Raw genomic sequence first — 17,232 nt, forward strand, 5'->3', positions numbered from 1 at the left:
AACCTCTAACCCCCAAAAAATCCCAGCGAGACCTGACAGAATGGGTTTCATTCAACTGTGAAAGTGAAATAAGTTTTTATTTGTGTGCAGGTTCCATCAACTTTGTTGTTTTCAGAAAGAGAAAAGAATAGAAGACCCCCCCCCCCCCTTTCTATTCTTGCAGGGAGAGCTAGGGGGAAAAGTCTAAGTTAAGATGATCAAAAAGATCTACATATATCCACATAGCATAATCCAGGTGGTATACAGTATGTACATGAGGTCAGTGGTGTGAAGTAACTAAGTACATTTACTCAAGTACTGTACTTAAGTACAATTTTGAGGTATTTGTGACACATGAAGCATCCAGATCTCTCAGGTCCTTTGGGAAAGGATCTGTTTTCTGTCCCTAGAATCACAGCTAAAGAGAAGCAGCATTTAGTTTGTATTCTCCACATTATCTGGAACAAACTATGTTACAACTCTCAGTTATTTTAAATCAAAGATAAAGACCTTTCTGTTTGCTGTCCTTTACTGAGGTTTGCTTTTCTTTTGTCTCTGCAGTGTAATTTCATTCTTATTTTAATTCATCCTATGTATTTAATATTGAACCATTCTTAATTCTATGTGCCTTCATGCTTAATGTTGTATGTCTTAAGAACTGCAATAATACAAATTGGACCACCCGACAGAGATATGATTTATGTATTGAAACATTATCTTGATATAACAATCTTTTGAAAATAGCAGATCTACAAGCTCACAATGCGTCGCATCGCGACGCATTGTGAACTTGTAGATCGGCTATTTTCAAATGGCTGAAATGCATATAGGGCTGAAGTGGTTAATGTATGTTTTGTAATAATAATCAAAATATACAAAGTAACTAGTAACTAAGTTTTCAAATAATTGTAGTGGAGTAAAAGTACAATATTTGTCTCTGAGGTGTAGTAGAGTAGAAGTAAAAGTACTGAAAATTGGAATTGCTCAGGTAAAGTAAAAAATACCTCAGAATTGTACTTAAGTACAGTACTTGAGTAAATGTACTTAGTTACTTTACACCACTGGTAACAACTGCATGAGACAACGAGGCCCTTCAACTTACATTTACTCTGAGATTAAGCTCCATATTTAATTCAACAATCAAATGGTGCATGACTTTGACATTGCTTCAGTTTAACGCTATGAGAATCCAAGAAGGATGAAATATGTCTAATGAAATATGTCTAATATGTGTTTAATACATGCAACATGATCTGACTCATTAACAGCTAATATGTGTTTAATACATGATCTGACTCATTAACAGCTAATATTAGTTTAATGGCTGAAGGACTCATTAGATAATAACTTTCACACCTATACACTATGTCAACATACAGCAGGGCCTACTGTAGGCTCTGCCCTGGTTTGTTCTTGACTGTGTGTGTGTGTGTGTGTGTGTGTGTGTGTGTGTGTGTGTGTGTGTGTGTGTGTGTGTGTGTGTGTGTGTGTGTGTGTGTTAGATGAAAGGTGTTCGATGGTTTATCAGCTCACACAGACTTCACACCTGTCACTCACAATCTCTCCACTGTGATTGGCTGTGCTGCTTCCATCATGACCGTATATAAGCAGGATCATACAGACAGGATGCATGTCTAACCCCAGAGCAGGTAAGAACTATGATTATAGTTTTTTATTTTTGTAAAGTTCACATTTTTACCATTCAGAATCAGTGGCGTAAAGTACTGTACTTAAGTACACTTTTGAGGTACTTTTTTTACTTTACTGGAGTATTTCCAATTGTCTATTTTACTTCTACTCCACTACATCTCAGAGGCAAATATTGTACTTTTACTCCACTACAATTATTTTAACACTTTAGTTACTAGTTACTTTGTCGATATAAATGATTACATTATAAAACATACATTAACCACTTTAGCTCTATTTTATACCTAGGCTATTTGAAAATAGCAGATCTACAAGCTCACAATGCAACGCGTCGCGATGCAACGCATTGTGAGCTTGTAGATCGGCTATTTTCAGACATTTTAGTACTTTTAGTTTTGGTACTTAAGTACATTTTGATACCAATACGTTTGTACTTTTACTTAAGTACATTTTGAATTCCGGACTTTTACTTTATACATTTCTACATTGCAGTAATGATACTTTTACTTAAGTAAAACATTTGAGTACTTTTTCCACCACTGTTCAAAATTCCCACACAGTAGGGGAGAACGGGATAAGATGAACCACTTTTTACTTATGTTGACCTCTAGGCAAGGAAAAACGAGATGGAAGTAAAATCTAAACATCTACTAAAACTTCAAGATGTCTTCTATCAATTGATATAATGAGTGTGCATCTATGACAAATGGTTGTAAAAATATGGGTTCTAAAAAATAAGTGGTCATGTGGTTCAACTTGCCCCAGGTAAGGGGTTGATCCTAGTCAAGGGGTAAATTTACCCATATGATATTTTGCATTTTCAAGTTTAAACCAAAGGCATTTGGTTCATCTTGCCCCATGGCCACCATTTTGACCTAACCTGGCTAGCTTAATGCTTCAGGCTAATCTTTAGCTAAATGATTCACATGGTTTTATACATTGGAATATCACCAACATGCATGATATATAAGTTTCAACCTGGGTACATTTGCTTTAAAATGAAGATCATTATACCAGAAAAGTAAAAAATTAACTTTGACCAGCAAAAAACACTTTTTTTGTGTAGAAATATGCTTATCACTTTGCCCATGTGTCTCTCAACTTCACAGCCAGGTGGAAATGATGGGTGTGTCCTGATTTTAAGGTCACATGACAACTCATGTGTATAGTTTTAAAGATACAGGGGGTGGTTCAACTTACCCAGAGGTTCATCTTACCCCGCTCTCCCCTATATTGTCGCAGTCAGACAGAAACCTCTTCTCCATGTTTTTTTTCTTTTTCGTAAATTAACGCCCTACTTTGTCATGCTACAGTGTCTCAAAAGTACCAAAAAGAGCTGATCTACAAACTCAAAACGTGTAACATCACCTTTTGAGCTTGTAGATCAGCTACTTTTGCTATTCTTTTTACATTTGAATCCTGAAAAGTTACAGTTTTGGACATAATAAGGATTGGACCACCTGACAGAGATATGATTTATGTGTAGAAACATTATCATGTTGTTGTGTCCCTGCTCTTCAGCCATGGAGACCCTGTTTATGTGTAGAAACATTATCATGTTGTTGTGTCCCTGCTCTTCAGCCAAGGAGACCCTGTTTATGTGTAGAAACATTATCATGTTGTTGTGTCCCTGCTCTTCAGCCAAGGAGACCCTGTTTATGTGTAGAAACATTATCATGTTGTTGTGTCCCTGCTCTTCAGCCATGGAGACCCTGTTTATGTGTAGAAACATTATCATGTTGTTGAGTCCCTGCTCTTCAGCCATGGAGACCCTGTTTATGTGTAGAAACATTATCATGTTGTTGTGTCCCTGCTCTTCAGCCATGGAGACCCCGTTGCTTCTGGGCTGTTTGGTGATTCTCCTCACCTGTGGTAAGAATGTGATCTGTTCATTTACACTGGTTCATATGAATGTGATCTGTTCATTTATACTGATTCATATGAATGTGATCTGTTCATTTACACTGATTCATATGAATATGATCTGTTCATTTACACTGATTCATATGAATATGATCTGTTCATTTACACTGATTCATATGAATATGATCTGTTCATTTACACTGATTCATATGAATGTGATCTGTTCATTTACACTGATTCATATGAATGTGATCTGTTCATTTACACTGATTCATATGAATGTGATCTGTTCATTTATACTGATTCATATGAATGTGATCTGTTCATTTACACTGATTCATATGAATATGATCTGTTCATTTATACTGATTCATATGAATGTGATCTGTTCATTTACACTGATTCATATGAATGTGATCTGTTCATTTACACTGATTCATATGAATGTGATCTGTTCATTTACACTGGTTCATATGAGCAGAAGTTATTCAGGGATTATCATTATACTGGTCTTGAAGTGCCTTTTTTATTTAGTTTGTTTTATATACTGTAGCAAGTAATGTACAATACAATTTATATATCACTCGTTTACAGGTAAATACTTAAAAAGTTATTTCACCAACTCCTTGCATTAGTTTTTGTTTAACTGGAATGGACTTACAAATAGAAAGGCTTTACAAAAACAATAATTAACTGAAACTGTATTGAGTGTTTACAAAACTAACTACAACTAACTCAACGCATAGAGAAAACTTCCTCAGTTTGAGTCTGTCAATTTATTTCCTACTCGGGTAACTTGAAAACTACTAGCTTCTTATGGCCTTTTGAGCTGCTTTACCGTGTGTGTGTGTGTGTGTGTGTGTGTGTGTGTGTGTGTGTGTGTGTGTGTGTGTGTGTGTGTGTGTGTGTGTGTGTGTGTGTGTGTGTGTGTGTGTGTGTGTGTGTGTGTGTGTGTGTGTGTGTGTGTGCGTCTGTGTGTGTGTGTGTGTGTGTGTGTGTGCGTGCGTGCGTGCATGTGTGTGCTCTGTCAGGTTCCTCTCTGGCGGGTTGGGCGGGTAAGGACTTCGCCCTGTGCTTCATGCAGAACTACGCTCAGAACTACGACAGCCCTCGCTACCAGGTCCAGATCTCTGCCCTGCAGGCCGACACCAAGCTGTCCATCACCGTGACTCCTCTGGACTTCCACGAGGACAGGACTCTGAAGGCCGGAGAGACGGTCACCGTCAGCCTCCCTGCCGGTGTGGAGATCTACGGCACGGAGAAGTCCCCCAACACTGTTATCATCAAGGTAGAGATGAGACCTTAGTGTTTATTATAGAAGTCTATCAACACTGTTATCATCAAGGTAGAGATGAGACCATAGTGTTTATTATAGAAGTCTATCAACACTGTCATCATCAAGGTATGGACGGGACCATTAGTGTTTACCATCATAAAAAACACTATTTAACGTCATCATCATATCGCTGACAATGTCATTTATCGTGAAATTGTCCTTCGTCGTACACTGGACCTGACTAGGGTCTGTACTTGGACTGCTTTTTTCCCCGTCCACACAACAATCTCTTCGCCAAAATTAGCAGATCTAGATCTGCTTTTTTTGGCTAATGATCCCCCCTCCCAGAATATGGATGCAGGTTAACAAAAGTGCCATTTTAAGAGTTTTATGCATATTGTATTTTAGATTTTTGTGATGAATTATCGTTAATCGAAATTATGTTGGCCACAGTAATCGTGACATTATAATGTTCACGTGTCGTCCCTTTAAATCCAGGCGTCTGCAGACGTGACCGTCACCTCCTTCAACTACAAGCTGTACACGGCGGACACCTCGGTGGTCTACCCGGTCAGCCACTGGGGGACGGAGTACTTCGTCTTCACGCCGGCCGCCTCTCCCTTCGGCTCGCTCAAAGAGTTCTCCGTCACCAACGGCGAGGAGAGCAACCGGGTGGAGGTGTTCCCCCGCGGCCTGGTCAAGTTCCAGGGTCGCTTCTACAGCGCCGACGACCGGCTGGTCGTGGACCTCCTGCCGTACGAGAGCGTCCAGATCCAGAGCCAGTACGATCTGAGCGGCAGCAGGGTGGCGTCCCGCCGGCCCGTGGCCGTCTCCACCGGACACACCTGCACCTGGCGCTTCTCCAAGTGCAACCACGTGTTCGAGCAGCTGCTGCCCGTCACCCGCTGGGGCTCCAGGTTAGTTATAGGGAGGATGGGACTATTCATTAAGGCTTGAGGTTCCGACTCTACAAACCTCTTCTAAATCCCAACAGTACTCGTATGTTTCTATATCAGTGGTGCTCAAACTTCTTCATGTCAAGGACCCCAAAATGATATGTATTTGGCCGCGGACCCCCATCTCAAAATGTTTTGTTCCAGGGACCCCCCAGAAGCAAAGAATAGAGTTCGCTTTAAACAATATATATATTCAAAGATTTGCACACTTTTTTACTTTTACTTTATTTGTTTATTTAGACAGGACAGAGCATATTAATGAACGTCACATGAACGTAAATACACCGGATTTAGCAAAGATGCTAATTGTCATCCGCAGTCCTCACACAAAACAGAAAAACACATTTTCAAGATTTTTCAAAAATAGCAGATCTACAAGCTCGTAGCGCGGCACTCGGTGCCGCGCTATGAGCTTGTAGATCTGCTATTTTTTGAATAGCCAAAGTGTAAAATAATGCACAGGTCTTAATGTGTTAAAGGAGTAGTTCACCCAAAAAAAAATTCGTATCAATTACGCACCCCATGAAGCATTGAATTCATGGAGATTTTTTTGTTTATCACATTCCTGAGTTAATCATTTAATGACCAGTGGAGACTCAAAGAGTCTCTTACTGAGTAACAGTGAGTATCCTATTGAGTCATCAAATGATTGTCTCAGGAATGCGACAAAAACAAAAAAATCTCCATGAATTCAAGGCTTCATGGCTTGCGTAATTGATTGAAAATAAGTCATTTTTGGGGTGAACTACTCCTTTAACTGCCATTTTAAGCCATTTAATTGGCTTTTAATCATTTTAGATTTTTGTGTTGGCTATTCGAAAATAGCAGATCTACAAGCTCACAGCGCGTCACTTTGTGCCGCGCTGTGAGCTTGTACTTGTACTGCTATTTTTGAAACATCTTGAAAGTGTGAGAACTGCTGATTTAGAAGCATTTGTGGAATCGGCCTCAGGTCTCAACAGGGTTAAACATCACAATGAATGAATGAATCATAGAGGCCTAGTATCATTTAAAATGAATAAATGATCATTCTCTACTCATGTCCCAAAGAAATGTAAAGCTGAAATAATAATACTATTTAGTATTACAGACAGAGGTCCTGCATGTTTAAACATGTATCTTTTATTTACTTCCAAAGAGATATACTTTTCTATTGTATATGAATTATATGACTATATGACTGCTTGTGTTTTGAAAGGCAGCAAAACTTTAAAAAAAAAAAGCCAATAAAGAAATGTTGTGGGGAAAGTATTAGGCTATAAAACCTCTAATTGGCAAATGCTCATGTTATTTATTTAATACATCCTTAGCACTGTGGAATAAGTGGTAAATGTACGCGTAATAATGGTGATAACGGTGAAACCGTGATTATTTCTCTCACTATAATCGTACCATCAAAACCCCATACTGGTCTCTCCTGCTGCTCCAGGTTCATGGTGCCTTCGCTGAAGTTCCAGAAGTCGCGCTTCGACAGCGTCTACGTCCAGGCCTCCCAGCCCACCCAGGTCAGGGTGCAGAACGGGAACCGCCAGGACCTCCTGAAGCTGAGCCGGGGGGAGACGGTGGAGGTCCGCCTCAGACACCCCGAGTCTCTCAACATCCAGGCCGACCACGGCATCCAGGTACAGATGAACTGTTGAATGTCATCACTGCTGTTAGAGTAAAACATACATCCAGGTACAGATGTACTGTTGAATGTAAAGTAACTACAGTACATTTACTCAAGATGAACTGTTGAATGTAAAGTAACTACAGTACATTTACTCAAGATGAACTGTTGAATGTAAAGTAACTACAGTACATTTACTCAAGATGAACTGTTGAATGTAAAGTAACTACAGTGCATTTACTCAAGATGAACTGTTGAATGTAAAGTAACTACAGTACATTTACTCAAGAATGTAATAACGTAATCTCATCACTGCTGCTAGAGTAGAAAACATACAGGGAAACCGTTGTTATTGCTGTTATATAGTACATAGATACTAGGTATGGTATCTTGCACATTTGTTAACATAATTGTTACTACTTTCATTGTTGTTGTTAGCCCTTTACTTTGAGGACTTCTAGTATCTGTATGATTAGTGACAAATACAAGCTTGTTGTTGCTTCTTCTTGCTTCAGGTCCTGATGCTCTTTAACGGTGTCACCCTGGGCTGGTTCCAATTCTACGACCCTTTCCTCATGACCATCCTCCCCACAGACCACCTCTGTTCCTCCTACAGTCTGCAGGGACAGGACGGCTTCCAGAACCAAGTGAGTTGCTTCACCTCAACATGAGGCTATATATAGCCTCATGTTGAGGTGAAGAAACCAGTCTCTATAGAGACTGTTTTTTTCCCCCATCTCAACATGAGGCTATAGAGACTGGTTTCTAGAGACTGGTTTCTTCATCACAACATGAGGCTATAGAGACTGGTTTCTAGAGACTGGTTTCTTCATCACAACATGAGGCTATAGAGACTGGTTTCTAGAGACTAGTTCCTTCACCTCAACATGAGGCTATAGAGACTGGTTTCTAGAGACTGGTTTCTTCATCTCAAAATGAGGCTATAGAGACATCCAGTCTGTTGTCATCTGTTACGTTACCTGTGGATTGTCCTGATGTCAGAACTATTCTGGCCTACAAAGCCAAAGTGCAGTAAGTAAGCTTTCGGACACACCAACTTATGTGTGTATCTCAAATTAGCCATCGTGATTTTGGGGGATAAACAATTACCTCAAGAACAGATGTACAATTAGTGTAATATCACGTATATGCTGATATCTCATTTGGCTGACCAGTTGAAACACGTGGTTACTGTACTTTGGCTTTGTATAGCAGTAATAACACTTACTTTCTGGTTCTGCAGCAGGCAGGATGACTGTATATTGTATATATATATATGTAATATTGTGACGTCACTCTTCCTATAAATGTATCTTACTGTATTGCTAATGCGCTGTAGGCTACCTGTAACTTACACTTTGATTGAATACTTTATTTAGAAGTACAGTTCAAAAGGTCAAATCCGTACCTGGCTTACCGATAACAAACTGTCACTACACCTTGGGAAAACTGAATCCATTCTTTTTGGGACCAAACATTCCCTCAGTAAAATGAAGGTAGCCTAAATGACTTCAAGGTCAAAGTCGATGACACAATCATCACTAGCATCATTACCTATTTGGGATGTATTCTTGACAAATACCTGACAGGTGAAAGCATGGCAACAAAGGTGGTCAAAAGAGTAAACCAGAGAACCAGATTTATGGGCAGAGTTTCCACTTTTGGCAACCCCCAGGCCCTCAGGACCCTCTCAGGGGCCCTGATTCAGCCCCTTTTTGACTATGCTTGCTCCTCTTGGTACTCCAACACCTCAGTGTCACTGAAGACTAAGCTTCAAACCTCCCAAAACAAACTGATTCGACTACTTCTCGGACTGGGGCCCATGACCCACCTTTCTCCCACTCACTTTGCCAGCCTAGGTTGGCTCAGGGTGGAAGACAGGGTTAAACAACAAAAAATGGGACTGGTCTTCAAAATTGTAAATGCAGATTTGCCCGAAATGCCCCCCATACCCGCATATCTGTATAAATACCTCGAAAAAGTTAGTGACACCCACAGTCACGAAACTAGAAGGAGCGTAAACAACAATCTGGTACCACCCACCCATAAAACAAACATGGGCAAATTCTCCTTCTACAGCACAGCCACCAAGGAATGGAATAGTCTAACCCCATCCGTCAAAAAATGCAGTTTGCTGGGCTCATTTAAAACAGCCCTAAAAACTCATCTTTCTGGAGGCCTAAAGAGGAGCTAGTACCAGTTTCCCTGTAGACAGATGACCCCCCCCCTCCCCTTTTTTGTATATATTTTTTATTTTTCATGCTTTTTTTTGTACATAGTGGTATTTTTGCTCTGTATTGTTATGTTGATTTTTGAACTGTTTGGTTGCTACTATATATGTCTATGAAATTAATTCAAGGACCCCAACGGAAACAAGTCCGCAAGGACTTTTTTGGTCGGAACTTTTAAACAAAAGTATTATAAATGTAACTGTGTTATTTTACATTATTTTGCCTAATAAAAATATCTATCAATCAATCAATCAATCAATCAATCAACTAAATAGGAAATAGGAAAAGCTAAAAAAAAAGCCCAATGGCTTGTTTCAATTGGGGTTCCTCACGTACTCAATTCATAGAGAAACTGCTGTGCTGTCTCTGGCGCTTGAATTCCCCCCAGAGGATCAACACAGGTGTATCTACAGTATCTGTTTATTTATCTCACCAGGCCTTGATTGTTGCTAAGAGCAGCTCCATGTCAGAGCTGAGAATGGACGGCCAGGCTCTGCCCCGCATGGACTGGAGGAAGGTGGAGGGGTCAGAGTTCTCCTGGACAGAGCTGTCCTATGAGAAGACTCCTCACACCGTGTCCACTTCCTCTGGACAAGCGTTCGCTCTGTACAGCGTGGGAGTGAGTCAGATGAACGGATACGGAGCTCCTGCACAGTGTTCCCAGCCTGGTGAGAGATCAGCCGTTAGAGTCTGATTCAGACTTCCTCACATGGCGGTGTGCGTCAAAAAAATTACACTAAGTTCTGAGTCAAAGAACCTTTCATAAAAACATCCTGGCATCCATGTCAATTAGATCCATTTAAGTTCACTGTCGGACCCTGCAGCATGTTCAAAAACATTGGACCCCATGATGTCCCTGTGTTGGGAATGTCAAAAATGTAAAACCTTTTAAAATCAGGAAAAAATGCCGATCTACAAGCTCACAACGCATCCCATTGCGGCATGTTGCGAGCTTGTAGATCATCTTACTCTCTTTTTTGTGAAAGTGTGTGTGGGTGTGTGTGCGCGTGTGTGCACGTGCGTGTTTGTGTTTATGCGTGCATGTGTGCATGTGCGTGTGCGCGCGCGTGTGTGTGTGCGCATGTGTGTGTGTTTATGTGTAATTTTTTTTAGGTTTTTCAGGAAAAATAAAAAACTGATCCAAAACAAAATGTTTATAACCAATCATGACTATTTAAATAGAAATAACACTGTCTGTCAGATATGTAATATAAGAGATTTAAATAGGTTTAAATAGGATTAAATCTGAAAAAAGAAAAGAAAAAAGGCCTAAATCAGTAAATAATTTGGCCTAAGTCACAAAACCATGTGAATTAGGCCAAAAAAATGCCTATTTTGGGCTAAGTCACACTAGGGAGTTAGGCCATTATCCCTGTAAGACCCGGATATATTTGTACTTGCAAAAAAAAATTAAAAACCTTTCAGATGGTCTTGTAGGAGTATTTAGAAGAGGAAAATATAATGTTTTTAAAAAAAATATGTTTTGGTAAGTTTTATGCAAATGTTGACATTTAGCAACGTTGGGTCCATCAGGTAGCAACATTTCCTATAGGCCATTTTTATGGATAACATGGCAAATGTGTAAATACTTCACTAAAACAACTTAATGATTCATTTATATGGTTTATTATTTGGCCTCAGATCAATTATGAATAATATTTGGCCTCAGAACAGTATACATTATGAATAATAACACCAATAAGCCATATTTTTTTAGGCCTGCCCTTGTATTTTTTTGCAACCAAGAGGGCCCAACGTTGACCAAAAGCAACAAGTATGAATCATGCTATAATTTAAATTTGGGACATATATTTCACAATAATAACATATGTACATGTTCTAGACATTGTAATGTTCACCAAAACAAATATTACAGGCATATTACTTACGTTTTTGTGAGGAATATCTTCCAGAGAAAAAAGAGATTTGTTCCACCAGAGATTTTTCAAGTTGTGATGATTCCTGGCTCTGTGGGGGGTATTTATATGCAAATATCCTGGCCAATGGCATTGTAAGACTAAACAATAGGACCCAATGAGGATTTAGAGGTGAAAAAATAACAGAAAAACTAATTATTTAAACTCCTTTCTTTATAAAATATAATTGTTACTCTAAAGCAACGCTGGGTCTTAGAGGGTTAAACTAAAAGGGGAAGGAACAGCATGATCCATTTCAATTAGGAGATAGGTCATTTTACCAGAAGGTGACCAGTGTCATGAAGAGCTGACTTTGGCAAAAATAGAAATTTCCTCAAAAAATGACTTTAGCATTAGTTTAGCAAGGTGACGATATTGATCCAATGAAAAGTATTAACAAGAGCCTGTGAGTAAATAATAACATTGGATCCATTGGAACACAGGGGTCTTTTTCCTTTTTTTTACATTTCCTGAAAAGTAACAGATTTGGACCTACACACCTGACCCATATATATATACCGTACGTATATTTTCTCCAGGCGGTGCTACTCTAACCTGCAGCACGGTGTCGTGCAGCGCTGACCAGCGGTGTGAGATGAAGGACGGCTACCCGTCCTGCGTCCACAACCAGACGCCCGGCGACCACGAGAAGCCGGGCGTGTGCTGGGCCCAGGGAGACCCTCACTACCGCACCTTCGACGGCAGACACTTCAACTTCATGGGGACCTGCACCTACGTCATCGCCAAGAACTGCAGGAGCGCGGAGAAGGAGGACGGCCTGCCGGCCTTCCAGGTTCTGGCCCAGAACGAGAACCGGGGAAGCCTGAGGGTCTCCTACGTGGGCCTGGTGATCGTCAAGGTCTACGACACCACCATCATGGTGGTCCGCTCTGAGACGGGACGCGTCAGGGTGAGGATTAACCCATTAACCCAAAGACCTGAGGCGATTCTTTCAAAAATATATAAATCCTAACAGTTTTTGGAAAAAAAATGAAAAAAAAAGATTTTTCAAAAATAGCAGATCTACAAGCTCACTCGGTGCCGCGCTATGAGCTTGTAGATCTGCTATTTTTGAATAGCCAAATAAATCTAAAATGACACAGATGCGTCCCAGGTCTCAATGGGTTAAGACCTGAGGCCAATTCTAAAAATGTCTTCTAAATCCTAACAGTTTTCTGAGGTGGTGCTCAAACTTTTTTCAAGACAAGGATCTCCAAATATGTATTTGTCCGCCGGCCCCCATCTCAAAAATATTTTGCTCCAGGGACCCCAAGAAGCAAAGACTTGAGTTAAAAATGTTCGCTTAAAAGACGTTCATACGTTCAAAGATTTGCAAGATTTTTTTTTTAAAAACTGCAGATCTACAAGCTCGCAGCGCGGCACTGAGCTTGTATATCTGATATTTTTTTAAAAGCCAACGCAAAAATCTCTAATGACTAGGGATGCACGATTAATCAGTCATCATATCGGTATTGCAGTATTGGCCTTAAAAATTTTATATTGGTTATGGAACCGATATCAAAATCAGGGGCGGCCTTTCCTATGTTTCACCCGTTTCAATTGAAACGGGCCCCGAACCTCAGGGGCCCCCCGAATTTTCTTGAAAAAAAAAAAATTTTTATTTTGCGACAACTAGCGAAAATAGCTTCACACGACAACTAGCGAAAATAGCCGATGTACAAGCTCACAACGCATCACAAAGTGATGCGTTGTGAGCTTGTACATCGGGTATTTTTGCTAGAGATTGTCGTTTGGCTATTTTCGTTATTTTTTCAAAAAAAAAAAAAATTGAAAGAAAGAAAGATACTTTGACACACTTGCCCAAAATAGTAAATATATGTGTTTGTATTCTCTGGCTGGTTGACACAGCTCTTGGTAGAAAGACTAACATAATAGACAACTATAAGTTTATTTTCCAAAAGTTTGAATCCCAGAAGGTGTGTGTGTGTGTGTGTGTGTGTGTGTGTGTGTGTGTGTGTGTGTGTGTGTGTGTGTGTGTGTGTGTGTGTGTGTGTGTGTGTGTGTGTGTGTGTGTGTGTGTGTGTCTGTGTGTGTTATGCCCTGGTATGATCCTGACCTGACTTTAAGGTGGCAGTAGAAATATTCACAATATAAACTTTCACCTATTGTCAGCTTATTGGAGTTCCTGTGAACTTTGACCTAACCATTGTCGGCCATGTTTGAGTTCTTGTGAACCCGGTGAGTATTCAGCTCTCCATAGTATTTACACTGCAAACAGAGGAAGATTAGATCAACTACGTTGGGGAAAAAGTAATGAAAAGAAAACAATTATTTGCACGTCCAATATTTATTTAGCAGGTGTTTCACAAAGATAATGTAATCTCTGGAAAGATGAAACATAAATAAATTCAGCACCGCTCTTACAGTTAAGAAACAATGATTAGATTGAATCCTTACAGACAGTGTTGATTTCGTCGACTAAAACTATGATGGAAAATGTTTGTCGACTACCTTTTTTCACTGACAAAAACTAAATAGAAACTAAATAAAAACTAAATAAAAACTAAATAAAAACTAAGCTATGATGACTAAAACTAAAACTAAAATATATTGAGAATTTCGTCAACACATAAAAACTAGACTATAATGTTAGTGAGGGATCTAGTGGAGAAGAGATCCAGTAGAACTAAAAGACAAGTCATTTTATGTTTGGTTACGCTCGGGTGTTGCGCTCTGAACATAGCAGATCTACAAGCTCACAACGTGTCGCGCTGCGACGTGTTGTGAGCTTGTAGATCTGCTATTTTCAGCATGCAGCCAAGTGTAAAATCAGCCATTATGACGCCATCAAGGCACCGCCAACATACATTTTAGTCGACTAAATCAACTGTAGATTTAGTCGACCATAATCTTAAAATATTTTGTCGACTAAAATTAGACAAAAACTAAAACATTTCAGATGACTAAAATATGACTAAAACTAAATGGAATTTTATTCAAAAGAATATGACTAAGACTTTTTGCTGTCAAAATCAACACTGCTTTACAGACCGTCAACAAAGTTATTTATGGATTATTTCCAGAGAATGACAATTAGCCCTATACTGTAGTATAGGACTAATTATCATTCTCTGTAAACACCCCCGCTATGGACCAACTGACCTATATTTAGATTCATGACAGGGCAGGAAATCATCTTAATGAGCAACATAGTTTTCTCACTCAACAGTAAACAAACCAACATGCAGTATAAGTGGATACAGGGTATCTGTACATTTTATAAAGTTACAACCTTTAAGATCTTTTTAATACCTAATTGACCAAATTGTCAAATTACACTTGAGAAAGAGGCGAACATCGTGTAAATAGCCGATCTACAAGCTCGTTGTGAGCTTGTAGATCGGCTATTTTCACAATATTTATCTGTGGAACTGAGTCAATGATAGTAAGTAACAGAATGAGTTATAAAAGGTAACAGTAAGTAACAGAATGAGTTATAAAAGGTAACAGTAAGTAACAGAACGAGTTATAAAAGGTAACAGTAAGTAACAGAATGAGTTATAAAAGGTAACAGTAAGTAACAGAATTAGTTATAAAAGGTAACAGTAAGTAACAGAATGAGTTATAAAAGGTAACAGTAAGTAACAGAATGAGTTATAAAAGGTAACAGTAAGTAACAGAATGAGTTATAAAAGGTAACAGTAAGTAACAGAAGTGTGTTTTCAGATTGATAACAGCGTGTGGTACGTTCCCATGGACCTGCTGGGAGGCAAGGTGATCGTGTTCCAGAGCGGTCGCTCCGTGGTCATCCAGACAGACTTCGGTCTGACCGTCCGCTACGACTGGCTGCACCAGCTGCTGGTGGAGCTTCCTCACCGCTACGCCGGCAACACCTGCGGTCTGTGTGGGAACTTCAACGGAAACCCCGGAGACGACTTCACCACGCCCTCGGGCTCCCAGGCCGCCAACCAGGTTACAATTACTATTACAAATGTAGGCCTTTATCAGACGCTCTTAAGCTCTGCATTGCATGCTGCACTAGGACGGCCGGAAAAAGGTTGGTTCGGCTCAGTCCAGACTACATTATGGCGTCATAAAGAAGTTCGGGTGGGCGGGAACTGAGCTAAATGTGCCTGTTTTTTTGGTGCCTCCAAGGCAAATAACTACCCGAACTTAATTCGCCGTTCCACCTTGTCTCTGCATTCATTCAGTCCAGCTTCAAATTCATTCTGTTGGCACGAGCAAGCAAAAAGCAACAGCAGCAGTATCTGTCTAGTGACCATTCATAAACACAAACTATCGCTAGAAAGGAACAACCTCCATAACGTGACATCCAGGTATTAATTGTACCATCTGTTCCACTTCCACAGCAGTGCTGCTGGCTGTAGTCCAGCCTACACACTGCTTTGGCCAGTCTCCAGTCTCCACCAACAGTGAGAGCCGTGAGCGCGAGCCACATAAGTATGAAATTACATTTGTCAGTCCATTGTCGGCTATTCTGCTGGAATATGCAGCTACCTTTATCCAGAGCGATTTTACAAGTGTGAGATCAGAACAAGCAGAACTCTAGTCAATAAACAACAAGGTAAAGAAGAGTCACATATTGTAGAGCACAGAGAGAACAATGAAGTGCCTCAAAGAAACAATATGATACCAGGTAAACAATGAACCTAGCATCTGATACGGCTAAACATGCTATCTGCATGTTAAAAACATGCTATCTACATGCTAATAACACGCTAATCTAAATCACAGGTGGCGTTCGGCAGCAGTTGGAAGGTCCCGGGGCTGGTGAAGGGCGCCCTCTGCGGGGACGACTGCGTCGGCGGGTGCGAGCGCTGCGAGCACAGCTGGGTGAAGAGGTGGGAGGGGGAGCGGTTCTGCGGCCTCATCGGCCGGGAGCTGGACGGTCCGTTCAGGCTGTGTCACGGCGTCATCCCCGCCGCGCCCTACGTGGAGAACTGCCGCTACGACGTGTGCATGGGCGGCGGCCTGCGCCACTTCCTGTGCAGCGCGCTGGAGTCGTACGCTGAAGCGTGCCAGAGAGCCGGCATCCGGGTGTTCAGCTGGAGGGAGATCGCACGCTGCCGTAAGTGGTCTTATCAACCAATCACATGTAGCGGTGCAACAGTTAATGTACTATGAATACAAATTGATTTTAATAATAATAATAATCAGTTTTGAGGGGAAATTTAGGGGCGCAAATATTTCTTATGAATATGAAAATATGTTTTGTTCTCTAGCTTCCCAAAAATGTTCATAATAGCAAAAAAAAACAATGTAAAAGCTCACAGCATGTCGCAATTTGCTTGTAAATCAGCTGTTTTCATGTTTTTTCAAAAAAAAAAATAAGTTAAAAAAATAGGGCTTAAATAGGGCTTAAGGCCCGGACGGCTGGCGTAGTGCTCCGGGCACCTAGACTGCTAATGACAGCGTGTGGTGTTTGAATCCCGATCCCGACGACCTTTGTTGCGTGTCACTCCCCATCTCTCTCTCTCCCCATTTCATGTCAGACTACTGTATACTCAGTGGTGGAAAGTAACTAAGTATATTTACTTAAGTACTGTACTTACGTACAAATTTGAGGTATTTGTACTTTACTTGAGTATTTCCAATTGCCAATACTTTTACTTCTACTCCACTACATCTCAGAGGCAAATATTGTACTTTTACTCCACTACAATTATTTGAAAACTTTAGTTACTAGTTACTTTTCAGATATAAACTATGGTATAATGAAACATACATTAACCACTTTAGCCCTATTTTATACATAGGCTATTTGAAAATA

At 40.2% G+C, this 17,232-nt stretch overlaps 1 protein-coding gene across 1 annotated transcript in view; it reads left to right on the plus strand.

Moving 5' to 3' along the window:
- Positions 1–1,609: 1,609 nt before the first annotated feature.
- The window catches only part of fcgbp (Fc gamma binding protein), a gene marked incomplete at both ends in the record, with an annotated part of 69,169 nt that continues 53,546 nt past the window's right edge, over positions 1,610–17,232 (plus strand). The window contains 11 exons of the mRNA XM_080427185.1: positions 1,610–1,628; positions 3,151–3,231; positions 3,331–3,501; positions 4,524–4,780; positions 5,267–5,685; positions 7,154–7,346; positions 7,849–7,980; positions 10,001–10,232; positions 12,020–12,390; positions 15,168–15,413; positions 16,197–16,530. Coding sequence (XP_080283311.1) covers positions 1,610–1,628; positions 3,151–3,231; positions 3,331–3,501; positions 4,524–4,780; positions 5,267–5,685; positions 7,154–7,346; positions 7,849–7,980; positions 10,001–10,232; positions 12,020–12,390; positions 15,168–15,413; positions 16,197–16,530 — 2,455 coding nt within the window. The remainder of the gene's footprint in view (positions 1,629–3,150; positions 3,232–3,330; positions 3,502–4,523; positions 4,781–5,266; positions 5,686–7,153; positions 7,347–7,848; positions 7,981–10,000; positions 10,233–12,019; positions 12,391–15,167; positions 15,414–16,196; positions 16,531–17,232) is intronic.

This window comes from Gymnoscopelus braueri (genome assembly GCF_963280865.1).
Source record: "Gymnoscopelus braueri genome assembly, chromosome: 4".
NCBI classification, from domain to species: Eukaryota; Metazoa; Chordata; class Actinopteri; order Myctophiformes; family Myctophidae; genus Gymnoscopelus; species Gymnoscopelus braueri.